We start from the raw sequence: 16,127 nt of genomic DNA, 5'->3' as shown, positions 1-16,127 counted from the left end.
TATCTATTGATTGACTTTCATTGCCTGCAAGATAATTATAGGAAAAAAAGAAAAACAATTACAATTGCTGTTTCACTCTCCGTAAGCTCACTTGATTTTACTATTGTTGCGATGATTTAATTCCCAAACTCCCACAAATAAAGAATCACCTTCTAAATTGGTGCATTGTTTCCCTAATCCATTTTATATGAACACTTTGTGCTGATCTCAGAGATTCCAGTCTCAGCTTTCAGTCAACACAACTGGCTCTTGTGTTTGCTCTCAGCGACAAAAGCCAGTGTAATGGGTAGATAGATAGATAGATAGATAGATAGATAGATAGATAGATAGATAGATAGATAGATAGATAGATAGATAGATAGATAGATAGATAGATAGATAGATAGATAGATAGATAGATAGATCCATCTATCCATACATACATACATACGTACATACATATATACATACATAAACAGTGGCAATAAACAACATAATAATACATTTATATGTATACAGAATGAGATGGATATTATTATGATATACAGGACGGGATAGATTATTTAATACATTTACAAAGAATGAAATGAATGTTACAAAGAATAAACAGACAAGTTTGAAATATATGTATGAAGTTTATTTTTCACGGTAATGTTTGAAATGGCATTTGGACAAACAGACGGATTCCGGATGTGCACCGAATACAAGCTGGGCTTCAGATTGTTGTTAAGTGTATGTTTTGTGATAAAAATATGAGGCAGCAGACACCTGGCCATATGAAACCCAAGGGTATTGTTACATAATCTGTGGTATCGGTCTAGAGCAAAGTGGGGATGTGACATGTTACATTTAACCTTGTAGGAATGGGGCAGCAGAATGAATTAAGTTTGTCACCAAAGCCATTTTGCATTGTGGGAATGGATTAAACACATTGAAAGAATTCCTGAATCCGAATCCTGCCTTTGGGCGCATGCAGGACGGTGCATCATCATGGGTGGTGCAATACTTTCCAGTATGGAAAGTAAAAGTGTGAAATCTAATGTCGTGGATGTAGAAATGCAAGAAAGTGTGCTTTCTTGCATTCTCATTTCCAGCTGGGTGGAACAGCGAGTGAGGGTTGTCCCGTGATTATTACCAACAACAATTCATGTTTTGTGTTGTTATTATTGATGACCACAGACACATACTTACCTTAAAAAAAATGTAACCTAAATAAATCTTTGCTGTTCTGCAGTAAATTTGTTCTTGTAGTGTAAGAATTAATATCATAATTACATTCAATGCAAACATAAATAAAAGTGATGAGTCATAGCGAATCCACAAATTTCAAAGATCTGTTTAATTTAAAGCTGTGTCTTTTTCCATTAGCATTGTAAAAAGGCTGTAAGTAAGGCCCCTCCTCCAGGTCAAGAGAGGATTTTTGTTTTTTTTTACTTATAAGAGGTTAACCACAGGGGTGATACATCATAGGGCAATATTATTTTGCAACATTGATTTGGATCAGTCAAGAAAATAATGAGCCCGCACTCGTTTTCATCATCAGGACAGCGAGGCGTAAAAGCAGGGCAGTAAGCCCACCTCTATCCGCATGAAAGAACAAAACAAACACGTGTAGTTTTTCTATTAATTATTGTGTCACAAACAGCTAGAGTGCCGTTCAACCATACGGCAATTTAATCCTTAATAATTAAAAGGTTCAGTTGAGGTTGAGGGGAGCATTGTAGGACAAGAAAACAATCACTAATTTTCATTTCTCAAAAAATAAAAACATGTCCCCTGTGTGTCCCGCTGGTTTTGATTTTGGCCCCTCGGCCAGCCGGTTCCCTCTCCACCACTAGAATGCTCAAATTTAAGCCGAGCTGTGTGAGGTTGTTCTAGGTTGTGATGAAGGTCCCTGCCGGGCCTGCAAATCTCCTTTGCTTGACATCTTCTTCCTCTCCCCCCTTTTTCTTTTTCCTCCTCTCCCCATCCCCTCTTCCCTTCTATCCCATCATTCTGCTTAGTCGCCTGGAAGCCTGGGAACCATTCAGGGAGATTTGTAAATGGAAAGGAGACATATTGGTTTTGCTTTAGTATGTAGAAAGTATTCATGAAGAGGCTTTTTGTTTCCTGCGATTGGTCCTGGATTGCAGTTAGTCAACTGAAAAGAACCTTTTCATACATTTTCTCTGTAATTCTATTTTCTCACATTATTCAACTTCACGACGTTACAATTAGGTGTTAAAGTAGATGTGGAAATGTGACGGTAGAAGTGGAAAATCGTCTCATCCAATGTTCCATTTTTTTTTATCTCATTTCACAGATGGGACACCGCTGTGAATTTTTGAAGTAACAGTGAATTCACAGCATCCAGGCAAGGCTGTAGATAAAACCTATTTTACATATACAACCCCAATTAATTATCATATTCTTGCCATGTTCATGGCTTCTTCTTATTTCTCAGCCTGCGGGTTTGACAGGTGTTGTATGTGTATGTATGTATGTGTGTGTGTATGTGTGTGTGTGTGTGTATGTGTGTGTGTGTGTGTGTGTGTGTGTGTGTGTGTGTATGTGTGTGTGTGTGTGTGTGTGTGTGTTTGGTTTGTATATTGAGCAGGGTTGAGCTCAGACAAAGATGTTGTGTTCAGCCGCCCCCTCCCATCAAATGTGAAAGGCAAAGAGGAGGGGTCTTAAACATAAACCCTCCTCCCTCTATTAGCCTCCAGTTATTTGCCCTTTGTCTTCATTCTCCCTGCTCTTTGTTTTGATTCATCCTCCCCTGCTCTCCTTCTCTACAACTCTCACCCACCCAGTGGCGTTTATGTCGCGTTCCTCAGCTTCATCCTTCAGCTGAACCATCTATTTTACTCGCCATCTTTTTCTCTCACATTCACTCGCGTTCCCCCTTTTTTCAGCGTTTCTTTAGTAGTTTATATGCTTCCAGCCCGGCTTACGCTCCCCCCTCGTCCACGCTCAGGGAGGCAGAATAATCCCCTGTGTGATTTCTCACTCTTGTGCTTTGTCTTGATGTTGGCACTGCTGGCTTTATCCACCGTGACCGCAGACAATTGAGTGCTAGACCGGAGCTTTCCAGCTCCTTTCCTGCACATGATGTTTGGTATCTAGACTGTTTTCTTTAGAAGTCATTACTGAATTTTGTTTGCATAGAACTCAATCAGTGTAAGCACTAACAAGAAAGAGTCAAAAAATATTCACCCACATTTAAAAAAAAAAACAATTCCGCCAACTCTTATCTTGGAGGTTTTTTTGTCTGTATAGTTAGCAACTGAAAAATAATTACAATATTTACTGACACATTTTCACGATTTTGATCTCTTGTACCCGAACTTTGTCGTTTAATATGCAAAACATACTTATAATGGGTTAACAATTGTCCCACAGCTCTTTATGCTTCCAGGGAGATATACTGGATTCTTTGAATGTCCACACAGAAACGACTGTGTTTACAAGTAGGAACTATTTAACAACTCAATAACAACATGTGACCACATAGTTGGATATTTACCATCAAAAGCTTACAAAGAGAGAGGGAATTAAGGTATGATAGTTAAGACACGTTTTAAACAAAACCAAATCCGCAAGATGTAACACTCAGCATGTTGTCTTTAGAGATTTTAAGTAAAATATCATGAAACCAAGTAGACTGTCCAGTGCCGTCATTTACGATGACCACAAAGCACAGCAGGCTTCATTTTGTAGCTGCTCCTTTTGAAATGGCAGCACGTTCCCACCTGCCAGGCTGCCAACTGGCTTCCATCTCCGGATCCGCATCTGATCGAGAAATCCTGCTTAAAATCTTAAAATAAATTCATATTAATTCAGGTGTCAGTGCAGAAAAGTAAGGATGAGTACAGTTATGTCACTGCAGGGCAGTTGAATTCTTGCATTCGTTGAGAAAATGCCTGTTTGTAAGAAATGGGAAAAAAAAGCAACTAATCTTGGGGCAACCAGGTGCTGTTAGCTTGAAGAGAGAGAACCAAGGGATTGATTGTTTCCCCGCAAAACAACCATTTTAATACCTCATCGCTCTGCTGACAGGATGAGTGTTGTTTCCCGCAGCAAGCGTTGAACTGCAAGTAAATGGTGCCAAGTTGCTGTCTTTTAAAAGAGTAGAATGAAACAATTATATTTTCTGTCAGTGAAATAAGCAATAACTTCAATGCAATATTTTCCTTGATGATTTTTAGATCATGTTATATACAGAGTTAAGTTACAGGAAAACATACTGTGCTGGGGTTTCATAACACAAAGAATTCATTATCAAAAGTCTCATGATTCATCTTATTATGTATATAATTAACAATTATCATACTTGAGTGCACTTGTACAAGGATGAGTTTGCAAGATTTTATTTGATAAAAAATGCCCTTTTTCATGTATTACCCTATAGTTCTTGTATTCTTGTACTTCCCCAACCGTGAAATGATGTAATCTCATCCGCTTGCTATTCATACTGTGTTTCAATTAATGGTAAAAACTACTCACTTTAATCCGCTTCCATGTCAGATTGAAAAAGGCCAGGTAATGTGTGTGTTTGTGTGTATGTATGTGTGTGAGGACTTGTTTGCGGAGAGGTTTTTCATGAAAGGTTAAGTCGTGAGGTCAGAAAATTACAGCTGTTCTGCTCAAGCTCAGCATATGAAAGAGGATCGTGTTGCATAACAAAGACACAAATACATAATTGTTTTCCAGTACACACCCAATCATACAAAACATATTCATAAATTGTGTATAATTACAAGTCATTTCTATCATCAGACACCATTAACACTGCACTAATTGCCAAAGTCACACCTGAACAAACTGACAGGCAATATATATTGCTTGACTACCTTAGATTGGTATCCATATTACACAACCCTGAATCATTATTTGTGAGGCTAAATGTGATAATCTCTGAATCATTTGTTATTTTTTGCGATTTTTATATACATTATACATGATGGATAACCTTTCATCATACAGGTTATTGAATCTCTGGGCATCATGATATACAAGGCTCTTGACTATGGGCTGAAGGAGAATGAGGAGCGGGAGCTCAGCCCTCCTCTGGAGCAGCTCATTGACCTCATGACCAACATAGCTGAGGCCGAGACCGACGTTTGCCCCGATGAAGGCTACGAGGCCACCGAAGAGGAGGACGAGGCGGAGGATGGCTCGGATACTTTCACTGTCCAGGGCTATGGGGCCATCCTCAAGGTACCTTTATTTTTCAAAAATATTTGATACTGCCCTGTTAAACATTTTGCCATCCAAGAATGAGTAATTTGGATGAACTCATTTCCTGGATGAAAAGGCAGCACACATCCCATTATTCCAACATGGCCATAGGCAGGCTATGGGACTTATTATTTATTCTTTGTCAGAGAGACATGAGCTCTGCTATTCTCATGGTGCATGTCAGTAAAATTAACACATGGTTTGTCTTGAATGGGTAATTTAAGTTAGTCTGTAACTGCATTTTTTACTAAAAATGTCAAAGTATGGGTTGTTGCAGATTGAAAAGAAAGAAGACATGTGAAAGAAGAAAGTGTGCACAACCCCACACACACACACACACACACACACACACACACACACACACACACACAAACACACAATGTGTCAGAGCACAGTGGCAGCCGGGCTGTCAGACTCATAAGTCCACTCTGTTTTCATGCTTCCCTAAACTAAATTACCCCTATTTTTCTGTGTTACTATTCCAAACATACATTACATTTTAAACATATTCATAATATTCATAATCATTATTTCGTATTAGAAAATGATAAGACATCCCTAATGTGTTTGGGCAAATGCATAGATTGGCCGAAGTGACAGTCTGGTTAATAATCTCTGAAAATTACACAAAATTATACAGTAGGACAATATCTGCCTCTCTAACTCCGATATGAAAGTAACATTAGAAGGAAACTGTATAATTATTTTGTATTTTTCTCTTGCAAGATGCTCACACCAGACTTTGACGCATATCTCAACATGACAAGTCTGAGAAAGGAGACACATTGTCCCTGGGCTCACAAACACCGACAATGTTTAGAACATCTCATTAACATGTGCACACATTTATAAGTATTTCACCAATACGGATACAGAGTGATGCAAGGATGTTGGAGGGAAGTAAATTACAGGTGCAGGTTAACAGAGCAGGTACAAGGTCTGTTGTACCTTCAAGCCTAATGTGACTATAAACGATGTCCTAGTCTGTCTCATGCTCTGCAAAGTTTTATCGTTGCATGATTATGCAGGCAGACAAGGGAAAACGCTTCACTGCTTTATTTTATATTCAAAATGCTTTTCTGTCTGTGTTGCAGTTGTGTACAGGTCATCTCCCCAGCCTGTCAGATGCCCCCAGTCATTACCAAGCAGTGTGTCGGGCTCTGTACACAGAAACCAAGGAGCTCCACACTTTCCTAGAGAAAATCAAGAGCGCTAAAGAGGTAGGACTTTGTGTAGATCTTTGTGGATGTGTAAATCTCTGCTCCTCACATGATTACTGAACTTATCACAACAATGAACGGCAGTTATTCATCATAAAGACCTCACAAGCTCCAAGCGTCTCCTGTTCCAAGTGTCATATCTCCTCTATTTAGCTTCTTTTGATCATGATTCAAACTCAGGTACTTTGAGCTAAAATATTATGTTAGCTTATTATTATAATGGTCTCTTAACTAGTTTATGGATTCCCTGCTGAAAAATAAAATGAATTAAAGTGCGTGTTTAATACACCTGGTATTAAAGTCACTTATATGAGGTTGGGTGCCCAAATGTCAGGCCTAACAGGATCCTATTCAAGAAATAATAAAAGCAATTGAATAAATATATGTATCACATTAACAACACCATTGTAAATAAGCTTGAAAATTTTTCTAAGCTCTATTTCTATTTTTACCCAAGCAGTGGGCATCACCCAATTTTTTTCTCATTTCACCACTTTTCTTGTATCACTTATCCCTGACCAGGTGCAACAGGCTCTGTATTTTTTTTGTTTTACATGAAAATTATCTTCTTTGATAAGTTGTTTTCTTTTGTAGATACAGTTGTGTGTGAATTTCTATACTGACAATATTATGTATAATAACTGTGGTGTAAAAAGAGCAGTCTGCACGACTATAGTCATACATATGCAGTTTTCCTTGGTGAATCTGTGTATTAAAAGTGCAAATGAGGAAAGAAAAGGAGCATAGCTGTCTAAGTAGTGTATCTCAGTGTAACATTTTGTCTTTTTAAGTAATAACTATCTCTACTGAGTGGATTGATTGGATTGTAGAATGAAATGTGTACAGGTTTCAGACTGCAATGATCTCAGCATGGTGCCAGACAAATGATACAGTGTGTGACAAATGCGGTAATGACCACAGATAAATAAATGCATGAGCACATCTAATATTTATCATCCTATGACGTAATGTATAATAGCTCATGCTCATGCTAATCATTTTTACTTCTCTGTCATGCCCTTAGCAAGTATGTGCACAAAATCGAGGAAGTATTAGGTTTACACTGTTAAGATAGTGTACCATGTAACCTGATGTATAAATTATTCAATTATTTTTAATTATTTGATAGTAGCTGCTCATTTTGTTTAATAGCGAAAAGAAAGACATATGGACCACTTAATTATTGTTTGTTCCTTTACGTAACTTTATATAGCAACTATGGATCATGTTTTATTGAAGGCCAATCACACATAAATTTAGTATATCGATTAAGGACAGGATTTTCAAATGGAGGTTCCAGCTCTCATTCAAGGGTCTTGTTGGGGGTCACCAGCAAATGCAGAATACCTAATTAAACACAATTTGATTACATGAAATGTAATACAGCATAATTTGTTGTTTGTTTTTTTTTCATTTCCTTGAGAATGTTGAGACAAAAGGGTACGCTTGAAGCTCATTCAGCAAAACTTCCTGGCTCTCAGCAGTGTCGAGACAATCCGGTCTTGTGTGCATCACAACTGCTGATGAGTCCCAAATTTTCCCGCTTGCACTGTGCAGCAGACAGGCTGAAGTGGGCCACAGTGAAGTTGACCCCTGTGCTGACAAAACTGCTTTGCTCAACGTCTCACCACTCATGTTGATTGCAATGGTAGCACAAGCGGGTTGAATTGTTTCTGTCGCTGGGTCAGTGAAGTAACACATTTTCACTATCTTTATACACCCTGGAAGATTGAATGTGGTTCAAGGTTCATGCTTTTATATTCCTTAAGGGCATGTCAAGTGATTTCCAGGTCCATTCCTCGCTGATTTGTCATTGTAGATTACCTTGGGTCCAGCTTTTAAAGGAGGAGAGCCTAAAATGCACCATAATTATTTACTTGTCAAAATAACTGGAATTGGGAATTGGGGGAAAGTAAAATGATATAATAAAGGCATTATCAGCTCATTCATCTGAAACCCATTGGATTTGGTTTAGTTAAAAAAAAGAACTTTTACTTCATCAAATTCATTCTTTCATTGAGATGAACTTTGTTTTTCCTAAGTAGCACTTAAGACCTCACTAATGGTTGAAAAATTTCCTGCCGTGGTGTTTTCTGTGTGTGTGTATGTGTTGAAGTCAAAGTCAGCTTTATTTTCAAGTATAAAGTGCATGCAGATGCAAACTGATATTTGACAGCATAAGATAGTAGCAGCAGAGGTTTTTTCTTTATACAGTTTAGTGCAAAGGTCAGTAAATAGTACCATAATAGTATATGGAGCAATAGCAGGATGATGATTTATGTGTGCGTGTGTGTGTGTGCGTGTGTGCGGGTGTGTGTGGGTGTGTGTGTGAGTGTCCCTATGCACCTCAGGGTTCCTTCCTGCAATGCTCTACTGCGGCTGCCCTTTTAGCAAACGTAATGCATCTGAGTGAATAGAGGGGATTTAGAGGGTTACATAACACGCGAGGAGGAAAGGGCTCCTATTCCAGGGTAGAGGGGACAAAGAATGAAGGCAAGAAAGGAAGATAGAAAAAACACAAATTGTGATACTGGTCAGTGTCAATAAGAGGCTTCTGATTATCATCTTTTTCTCTCCATATTGCCGAGGCCAGCCTCTCTATGCTGTGATTCTATATTCATTCCCACATGGCTGCTCTCACAAACCAGAGGGAACAGATTGTGAGGGTGTGATTTCACTCATTTCTTAATGTATGTGTGCATCTGTGCATCAGAGACCCTGTGTGTGTGTGTGTGTGTGTGTATGTGAGTGTGTGTGTGTGTATGTATGTATGTATGTGTGAGATCAGCTGTGAGCCTCCATCCTCCCGCCCCATCTTCTGGTCTGCAGCATTGTGCCAGTCTTCTGACCAACGGGAGGTCTGGATTTGTTCGTTCATCATCAGCAATTGCTGCCAAATCATTTCCTTGTCTCTCTTCAAAGACGCCTCTTACCGGAGGGCGTTCACTAAAAAGCTGCTGATTGGTGAATAAAACCAAACCAGTGTATATTTCCTCTTAGGTCAGTGCTCTTAGACACAAGATAAGTCAGATTACCACTAACTTCTGGTCCCCAACATTTTCTTAACTGGGATTTCAGTTATTTCAGCTCTAAAAAGGGGGGAGGGATTATTTATTCATTCATTATCTATATCTCTTATCCTGCACTGAGGGTCGTGGGAGTGCGGGAGCCTGTTCCAGCAGTCATTGGGCAAGAGGCAGGGTTCACCCTGGACTGGTTCACCCATCCATCTCAGGTCCACATATAAAGACATACATACATATACTTTATATACTTCAGTTGCTCTCTCACATGTCATATAGAGACAAACAACCCTTCACTTTTTCATTCACATGTTGGGGCAATGTAGGGTCTCCTGTGAACCTTCTGCATGTTTTTTGGAAACGCAAACAGACTCGTTTCTAAAAGAAAAAATTGCGAGTTAAGGTTAGCTTGTGTTAAACAACGCTGCTCTGCTTCCCCTCTCTGGAGAAGGGCAGCCATCGTCGTTTATTTACCTGCATAAATAAATATTTCAGATATTGCGGTTGGTCTGAACACGCCATAGGTGTAATTCACCTTTTTAATTTTGGTGAAATGTGTTGATAAGTATTAAAGTGACTTTTTATACATTTTTTTTATGTCAAGATAGCCATAAATACAATTCATTAATTTATGTAAACTTAACTATCCACAGTAACGCTATTATACATTTCCTTAACCCTCTCCAGGCAGATGTTGCAGATTTGCGACAGCTAAATGCTACTTAGCTAATTACGCCACAACTTAATTTGAGCCTGAGAGGGATAAAACCGACCCTCCGCATGCAGACAAAAAGTAACTTTGATTTGTTTCCTTCAAGCACCACTCAAACTGCTGATAATCAATTGAAAAGTAAGTGTGATTCATTGGTCTTATTTCAGGCTCCACTAGAAGAGCAATAATCTGAAGGGCTATTCTAAACCACTGGGTTCTTCAGTGTCACATCAGGACGAGCGATTACTACTCATATTGTGACATATTGTTGTGACGGCACAGAATTACTGATGTTGTGATATAACACAATGGATGCACAGAGTCCACCATCCGGCGATGACATCTGTCCCTTGGCTGGGGGATGTCGAATTGTGATTTCCCGAGTGTACTGATGTCTCAAGTCTACACTTGATCTGATCGATTAATCAAACTCCGTCCTGATGTAGCAGGCAAAGCCTCATCAGGATTATTTTCCCAGAGGGAACATATTGCTCTGCCCACTAATTTAACGTACTGTTGACTTTGTTTAGTGTTTCTATCTCGCACACAGACAGTGTTGGGGAGAGAGAGATAGAGAGTTAGAGAGAGAGAGAGAGATCAACTCGGATGTTCACACATTGTCACCCTGAACTTTAAGCAGTAGGAGAAGGATGCTGGCTCAACGCTGTGTTTTCACAGATGGGCTCTCGGTCTCGCTGACTTTGTTTTCCAACACTGTCTCACCCAGAGACCTACATTTTAGAGAACCACGCCCCTCCCTGAAAAGTATCTATTTCAGTCCCCCCGGTCCTAGATGACCTTTTACCCTCTCCTCACATCATTTAGGAAGGCAACCGGTCCTCAGCTGCTTCCCAGATGCCATATGTAACTTATAAATGAGAATTTAACAATAAATGGCCTCAAACCTGATTAAATAATTCCAAAGCCCATCAATGGTTGATTGGTCATGAGTGATATGATGATGTTACAGTAGTATATCTTTACTTAAGTATTTTTCAAAACTATTGTTTTTTTTATTTTTTTCCATGAAATAACATGGCAGACTTTGCTAATTTGACATTCATTCCTTGATCTTTTCTTTCCAGAAATGTTATTTTTCTAAATTTTACATTAACAGTCCATCTCTGTCATTTTCTTTATACATTAGAACCTCCGTAAAATGGAAGAGGAGTCAACAGAGGAGTCCGGAAGGGACCTGAATGAGCTACAGAACGCTGACTGGGTATGAAACTTTTAATATCTGACCCCACTGATGATTCACCTGACAGTTTTCTCAGACAAAAATACCTATCTGCAATTGTGAACTGCTATTTTATAATAATATTGATTGCTTCCCAACCCAACACTTCTTTCAAACTTTACATTTCTTTACAAAGAATGCCTAAATGAAATAAACTTACAGTGCCACACTTTACTTTCACACATTCATTTCTGTACCCTGCATATCCAGTTTATTTGGGCATCTTTTGGAAATTATGTTATCTTATGATTTAATATAACACGTTTAGGTTGACGGGAACACAAGCTGTGATGAGTTCTCCGCATTCTGTATGCAGATTATGTTGCTCCCCGGCGGTCATACGCATATTTTCTGCCGTCATTCCCTCATGCCGTTGCTTGGTTTCTCCATCAGGCTCGATTCTGGGTTCAGGTGATGAGGAACCTACGCGAAGGAGTCAAGCTCAAGAAGGTGCAAGAGCGGCAGTACAACCCTCTGCCCATCGAGTTCCAGCTGACCCCCTATGAAATGCTCATGGATGACATCAGGTCCAAACGCTACAAACTGCGCAAAGTCATGGTCAGTAACCAGTGTGGGACACACACCGAGATCAATGCATGTACGAGCCTTGCTTCATATAAGAGGGCTAGGTTTCCAATTTTCATTGAATTATTTTTTGTTTGGCTTATTATGTGTATATAAAAAAATTACGATAAATATAGAATAATTACCTCCCTCACTTCAATAATTGTTGGATGTTGAAAGAAATTGGGACCAATTATGATGTCAAATATTTTTTTCAATTTTTTTTTTTTTTATCCAATTAAGTAATGTCACACTTTGCCAAAGTTTCTGATTATTTTGTTCTGCAGAGATTGTCTATAATTCCAATTATCAGTAGAAGAAGAGACTAAATGTCCAGTCAGCAAGCTCACCTCAAGAAGTCAAGAAAGATTCAGGACATCTAAGATACCTGGTTTCGACTTGACAGGGTTCAGTTTATTTGATCAAAAACAAACATTGTTTTTGCACCCTTTATCTGTTGAATTGTATGCTATGGTGCAGATTTGTTTATAATTCTGATGATTTACATTTAACCTTGATGCTGCATTTATGTATAGTAATTAAGTGGGAATTTTTTCTTGCAATAGACTTCATAAGAAGAACTAATCAATGTTTCATGTTGAACTATTCAGTGGCATTAGGCAGATGTTCATTATACATTTTGAAAATGATTTCTGTCTTTGTGTCAGGTTAATGGGGACATCCCTCCCAGGTTAAAGAAGAGTGCTCATGAAGTCATCCTGGATTTCATCAGGTCCAGACCACCGCTCAACCCTGTGAGTTTTAAACTTTGGGCCAGTGATTCAAGTAGAGTGAATCATAATCCCAAACCCAAATTCCTCAACATGACTTAAATGACACCATATATAACCCTAATCAAACATCTAATCAAATGTCAAAATTAAAAATATTACTTGTCTTCATAAGTTCCAACAATCTTTACAATAGTGATTGACTTTTCTTTCTCTTACTCTGATAATGTAAGTTAAGGATGAACATATAGAACAAGATCCAGCTCTAATGACACTCCACCTTGTTTGCACTGTCTCACAAAGCATTTTATAACTTCCGTAGGTATCGGCACGGAAACTGAAGCCGCAAACTCAGCCTCCTCCCACACTGCATGAACGCATTCTGGAGGAAATTAAGGCAGAGAGGAAACTCAGACCCGTGTCGCCGGACGTGGTCCGCAGGGGAAGGCTAGGTAAGACCTTCAACACACACTCTCTACTCGGTCATTTTCATTTTTTTACATGCTTATACACACATCAAAACATACTTCACCCTGAAATATATTTTTCAAGCTGAAGTATGGCGCTTACACTTGCCCCTGTTGGATACCTGGTATTGACCAAACGTTCCTCCAGTTTTATCTATTTTACATTTGATTGCAAAGCATCAATACACTTTTGTACAGAATAACTGATGCCAATCCTCTGTCTTGTTGTTGCTAACGCTGCCTAACTCTTCACATTTGTTTTGCAATAATGCCTGTTATTGCCACATTATCTATTTTATTTGCATTGAGGCAAGTTTTGCTAAGTGTCGGCAATTCAATTAACTTTTAACAACACTATCTCCGCTTATGTGCCTTAATGTTAATTACCCATTATAACCTCCTTTGGTCTTTTTGAAACCTTATTATCTTCCGTAATTAAATGAACAAAACATTAATGATCTGAGACCCAGCAATGAGCATGAACTGGATAACATGAGCAGATACTGCCCTTTCCTTTAATTCTCGCTTTCACTGATATCTTAATCGCAATGATTGTTCGATGCCATGACTGTTTCTCGTTACAGTAATTCGGCCACTTAGCATGTCTTTCAGTTTTGATGCATCAGGTAAAGTCCCCCTCGCTGCTTACCAGACTCCTTTTTTTGATATTTCTTTTCATTTTTTACTTTGTGTGGCTTCTCATTTGCACTGGCAACCCTTTCACGCACACATATGGTCACAGTCATCTTCACACTGCACACTTTTCTTATCATGCTTCAGTGGTTTGTGATGGTCGGCTGTTGTCTGTGGAGGTGAAACATGCCGATGCGGGGCACTGGACTTTCAGTAAGATGATGGAGGATGGGTGACGGGGCGACACTCATAGGATTTTCAATCATGGCAGAAACTTTGAGGAAAAGCAAAAATATGGACAATTTAGTGCCTTGTCCTCGCAACTGACTCAAGGATCTTTGAGAGGTTTTGATTTGGATCATATATTGCAAGTTCTGTCAGGAGAGAGGAGAGCTCTTGAGAAATTTCCATTTAAATCTTAAAATCCAGGACATTTGAAGTAGTATCGGACCTTAGTTCTTCATCCTTTTATATGATTATGTTCATTTCATGTATTTTCTTTCTGCTTGTTGTTTTATGGAGAGTAAATAGGTCATGTAAACCATTGCAAACCAAGTATTTTCCTCTTTTTCACCTAAATGAATTCCTGCCATTCAGACATACAACATATACCTCCATGTTTTGGCAAAGGCAATGTAGGGTAAGTAATGCGGTGAAATACTGATGAGTGGAAACATGATTTAGAACAAAAAAGGTAAGATTTTATGAACCAAACTGCGACAATCTGTAAAATTTGATAAAGGTTCAAGGAATAATGAAGACAGGAGCCACTCAGTCTGGATTGTGAGTCTCCTGTCACAAAGAAGGAAAAGGATCATATAACTAACTAACTAAATAATATTGCTTGTGAGCTCTCAGCAATAAAAATAAAGCAGTCAATATTCCAAACTCTTCCACTGTCAACCCTAGAAATGTATGTCTATTCCTCCCATAAACGGAGTGAGTGGAGAAGCAAACCTCACCAACAGTATCATTGCTTCTTACAAAAGAGTCTTTCACGTGTTCCACCATGACTGTGCTGAATCTAAACATTGTGCTGATAATGGGTTGTTGTGCAGGAAGAAATAAGCCTCATACTCTTCTCAGTAACAGACACCAAACCGCACAGTAATCGGGACTCATTAATAATAATGCAATATGTGTCAGGTTAATCAGAATAATGCTCTGTGCCACAGTCCATCCTGCTGAAGCCAGTGTCTCTCATTGCACATTGCAAAATCTATTTGCGCATTCTCAATCCCTCATGATATCAGAGTCTGTTTTTCTTATGTGTACAAACATTTTCATTTATTCTCTCCATGTTTGAAGGGAAGAGGGATCATCCTGACGCTTAATGAACATTTTATGACATTTTCCGTCAGACTTAAAGAACACAAGGAAAGCTCTCAAGCCCCAAATCGTGCATTTTTTGATTTACCTTGCAATCAATCGTGTGATTAATTTTAAGTGCAGACAGGAGGGGGCCGTCTTAGTCTCCTTGGAAAATAAAATATTCAGGAATATAAGCAAGTTAAGCTCTTCTAAACAAAAAAGATTGCCCATATCTGTAACACTTATTTTTTAACATAAATGCAAACTCCAGATTCAATAAAAAGATGCAATGACAACCAAATTTAAAACTACATTTTTGAAATAATTTGATATTATTTGTAAAAGCTCGTAGCAATGCTCTTTACACTAATGTACCATGAAGAACTGCAAGATGAGTTTCTACTTATAGCAGCAAAAATTTTATATCATAACATATTTTGTTAAGTATTATTTTTCATTTACTGTTTCACCAATCACATATGAAACCTGTATGGAAAAATGTGGCCTAAGTCAAACTTTCTACACAATCCAGTAGACATTACATTACATTTTAAGTGTACCGGGTTGCCCAGTGCGGCCCACGGCTCAGACATCACACACACACACACACACACACACACACACACACACACACACACACACACACACACACACACACACACACACACACACACAAGACTTTCTGTCGGCGTCCTGGCTATGACCGTCCCTTGCAATACTGTAAATGAGTTTAAATGAGTTTCCTAGTTATCGGCATTAGATGTATATACATCTAAAGCCTGCAAATGTGCAGGTATATCACAAACGAGAACATCCTGTCAGCTATCCTAATGAAGGAGGTATTCCTTTTTAGGTTTTGGCAAAACTCGAAGTATGCCACAGGACTTATTCCGTACAGGATTAGGTAAAGTATGAGTAATGATGCCGTTTGGAGACCTTTCTTCACCCTTAACCCCAATGTCTGTCTGTCTACCTCCTTCGCTGTAAACTAATATATCTTGACTGGATGTGGAGGGGTCAGGTCAAA

The 16,127-nt window shown here is 38.7% G+C and overlaps 1 protein-coding gene across 3 annotated transcripts in view; it reads left to right on the top strand.

Annotated features, from left to right (window-relative positions):
* The window catches only part of spire1b (spire-type actin nucleation factor 1b), a 31,877-nt gene that overhangs the window by 7,127 nt on the left and 8,623 nt on the right, over window positions 1-16,127 (top strand). Inside the window, exons 3-9 of one of the 3 annotated variants that reach the window (XM_086154767.1) lie at window positions 4,945-5,178; window positions 6,294-6,419; window positions 11,302-11,376; window positions 11,788-11,952; window positions 12,627-12,713; window positions 13,012-13,141; window positions 15,954-16,004. In XM_086154767.1, the coding sequence (XP_086010893.1) occupies window positions 4,945-5,178; window positions 6,294-6,419; window positions 11,302-11,376; window positions 11,788-11,952; window positions 12,627-12,713; window positions 13,012-13,141; window positions 15,954-16,004 (868 nt within the window). Of the gene's footprint in view, window positions 1-4,944; window positions 5,179-6,293; window positions 6,420-11,301; window positions 11,377-11,787; window positions 11,953-12,626; window positions 12,714-13,011; window positions 13,142-13,740; window positions 13,783-15,953; window positions 16,005-16,127 lie in introns of all 3 variants that reach the window. The other 2 variants (XM_086154765.1, XM_086154766.1) reach the window with 2 other exon arrangements.

Source organism: Fistularia commersonii, chromosome 11, assembly GCF_037954325.1.
Source record: "Fistularia commersonii isolate RoL2024-O1a breed Wild chromosome 11, RoL_Fcom_v1.0, whole genome shotgun sequence".
Lineage (NCBI taxonomy): Eukaryota > Metazoa > Chordata > Actinopteri > Syngnathiformes > Fistulariidae > Fistularia > Fistularia commersonii.
This window is presented reverse-complemented; position numbering and strand designations above follow the sequence as displayed.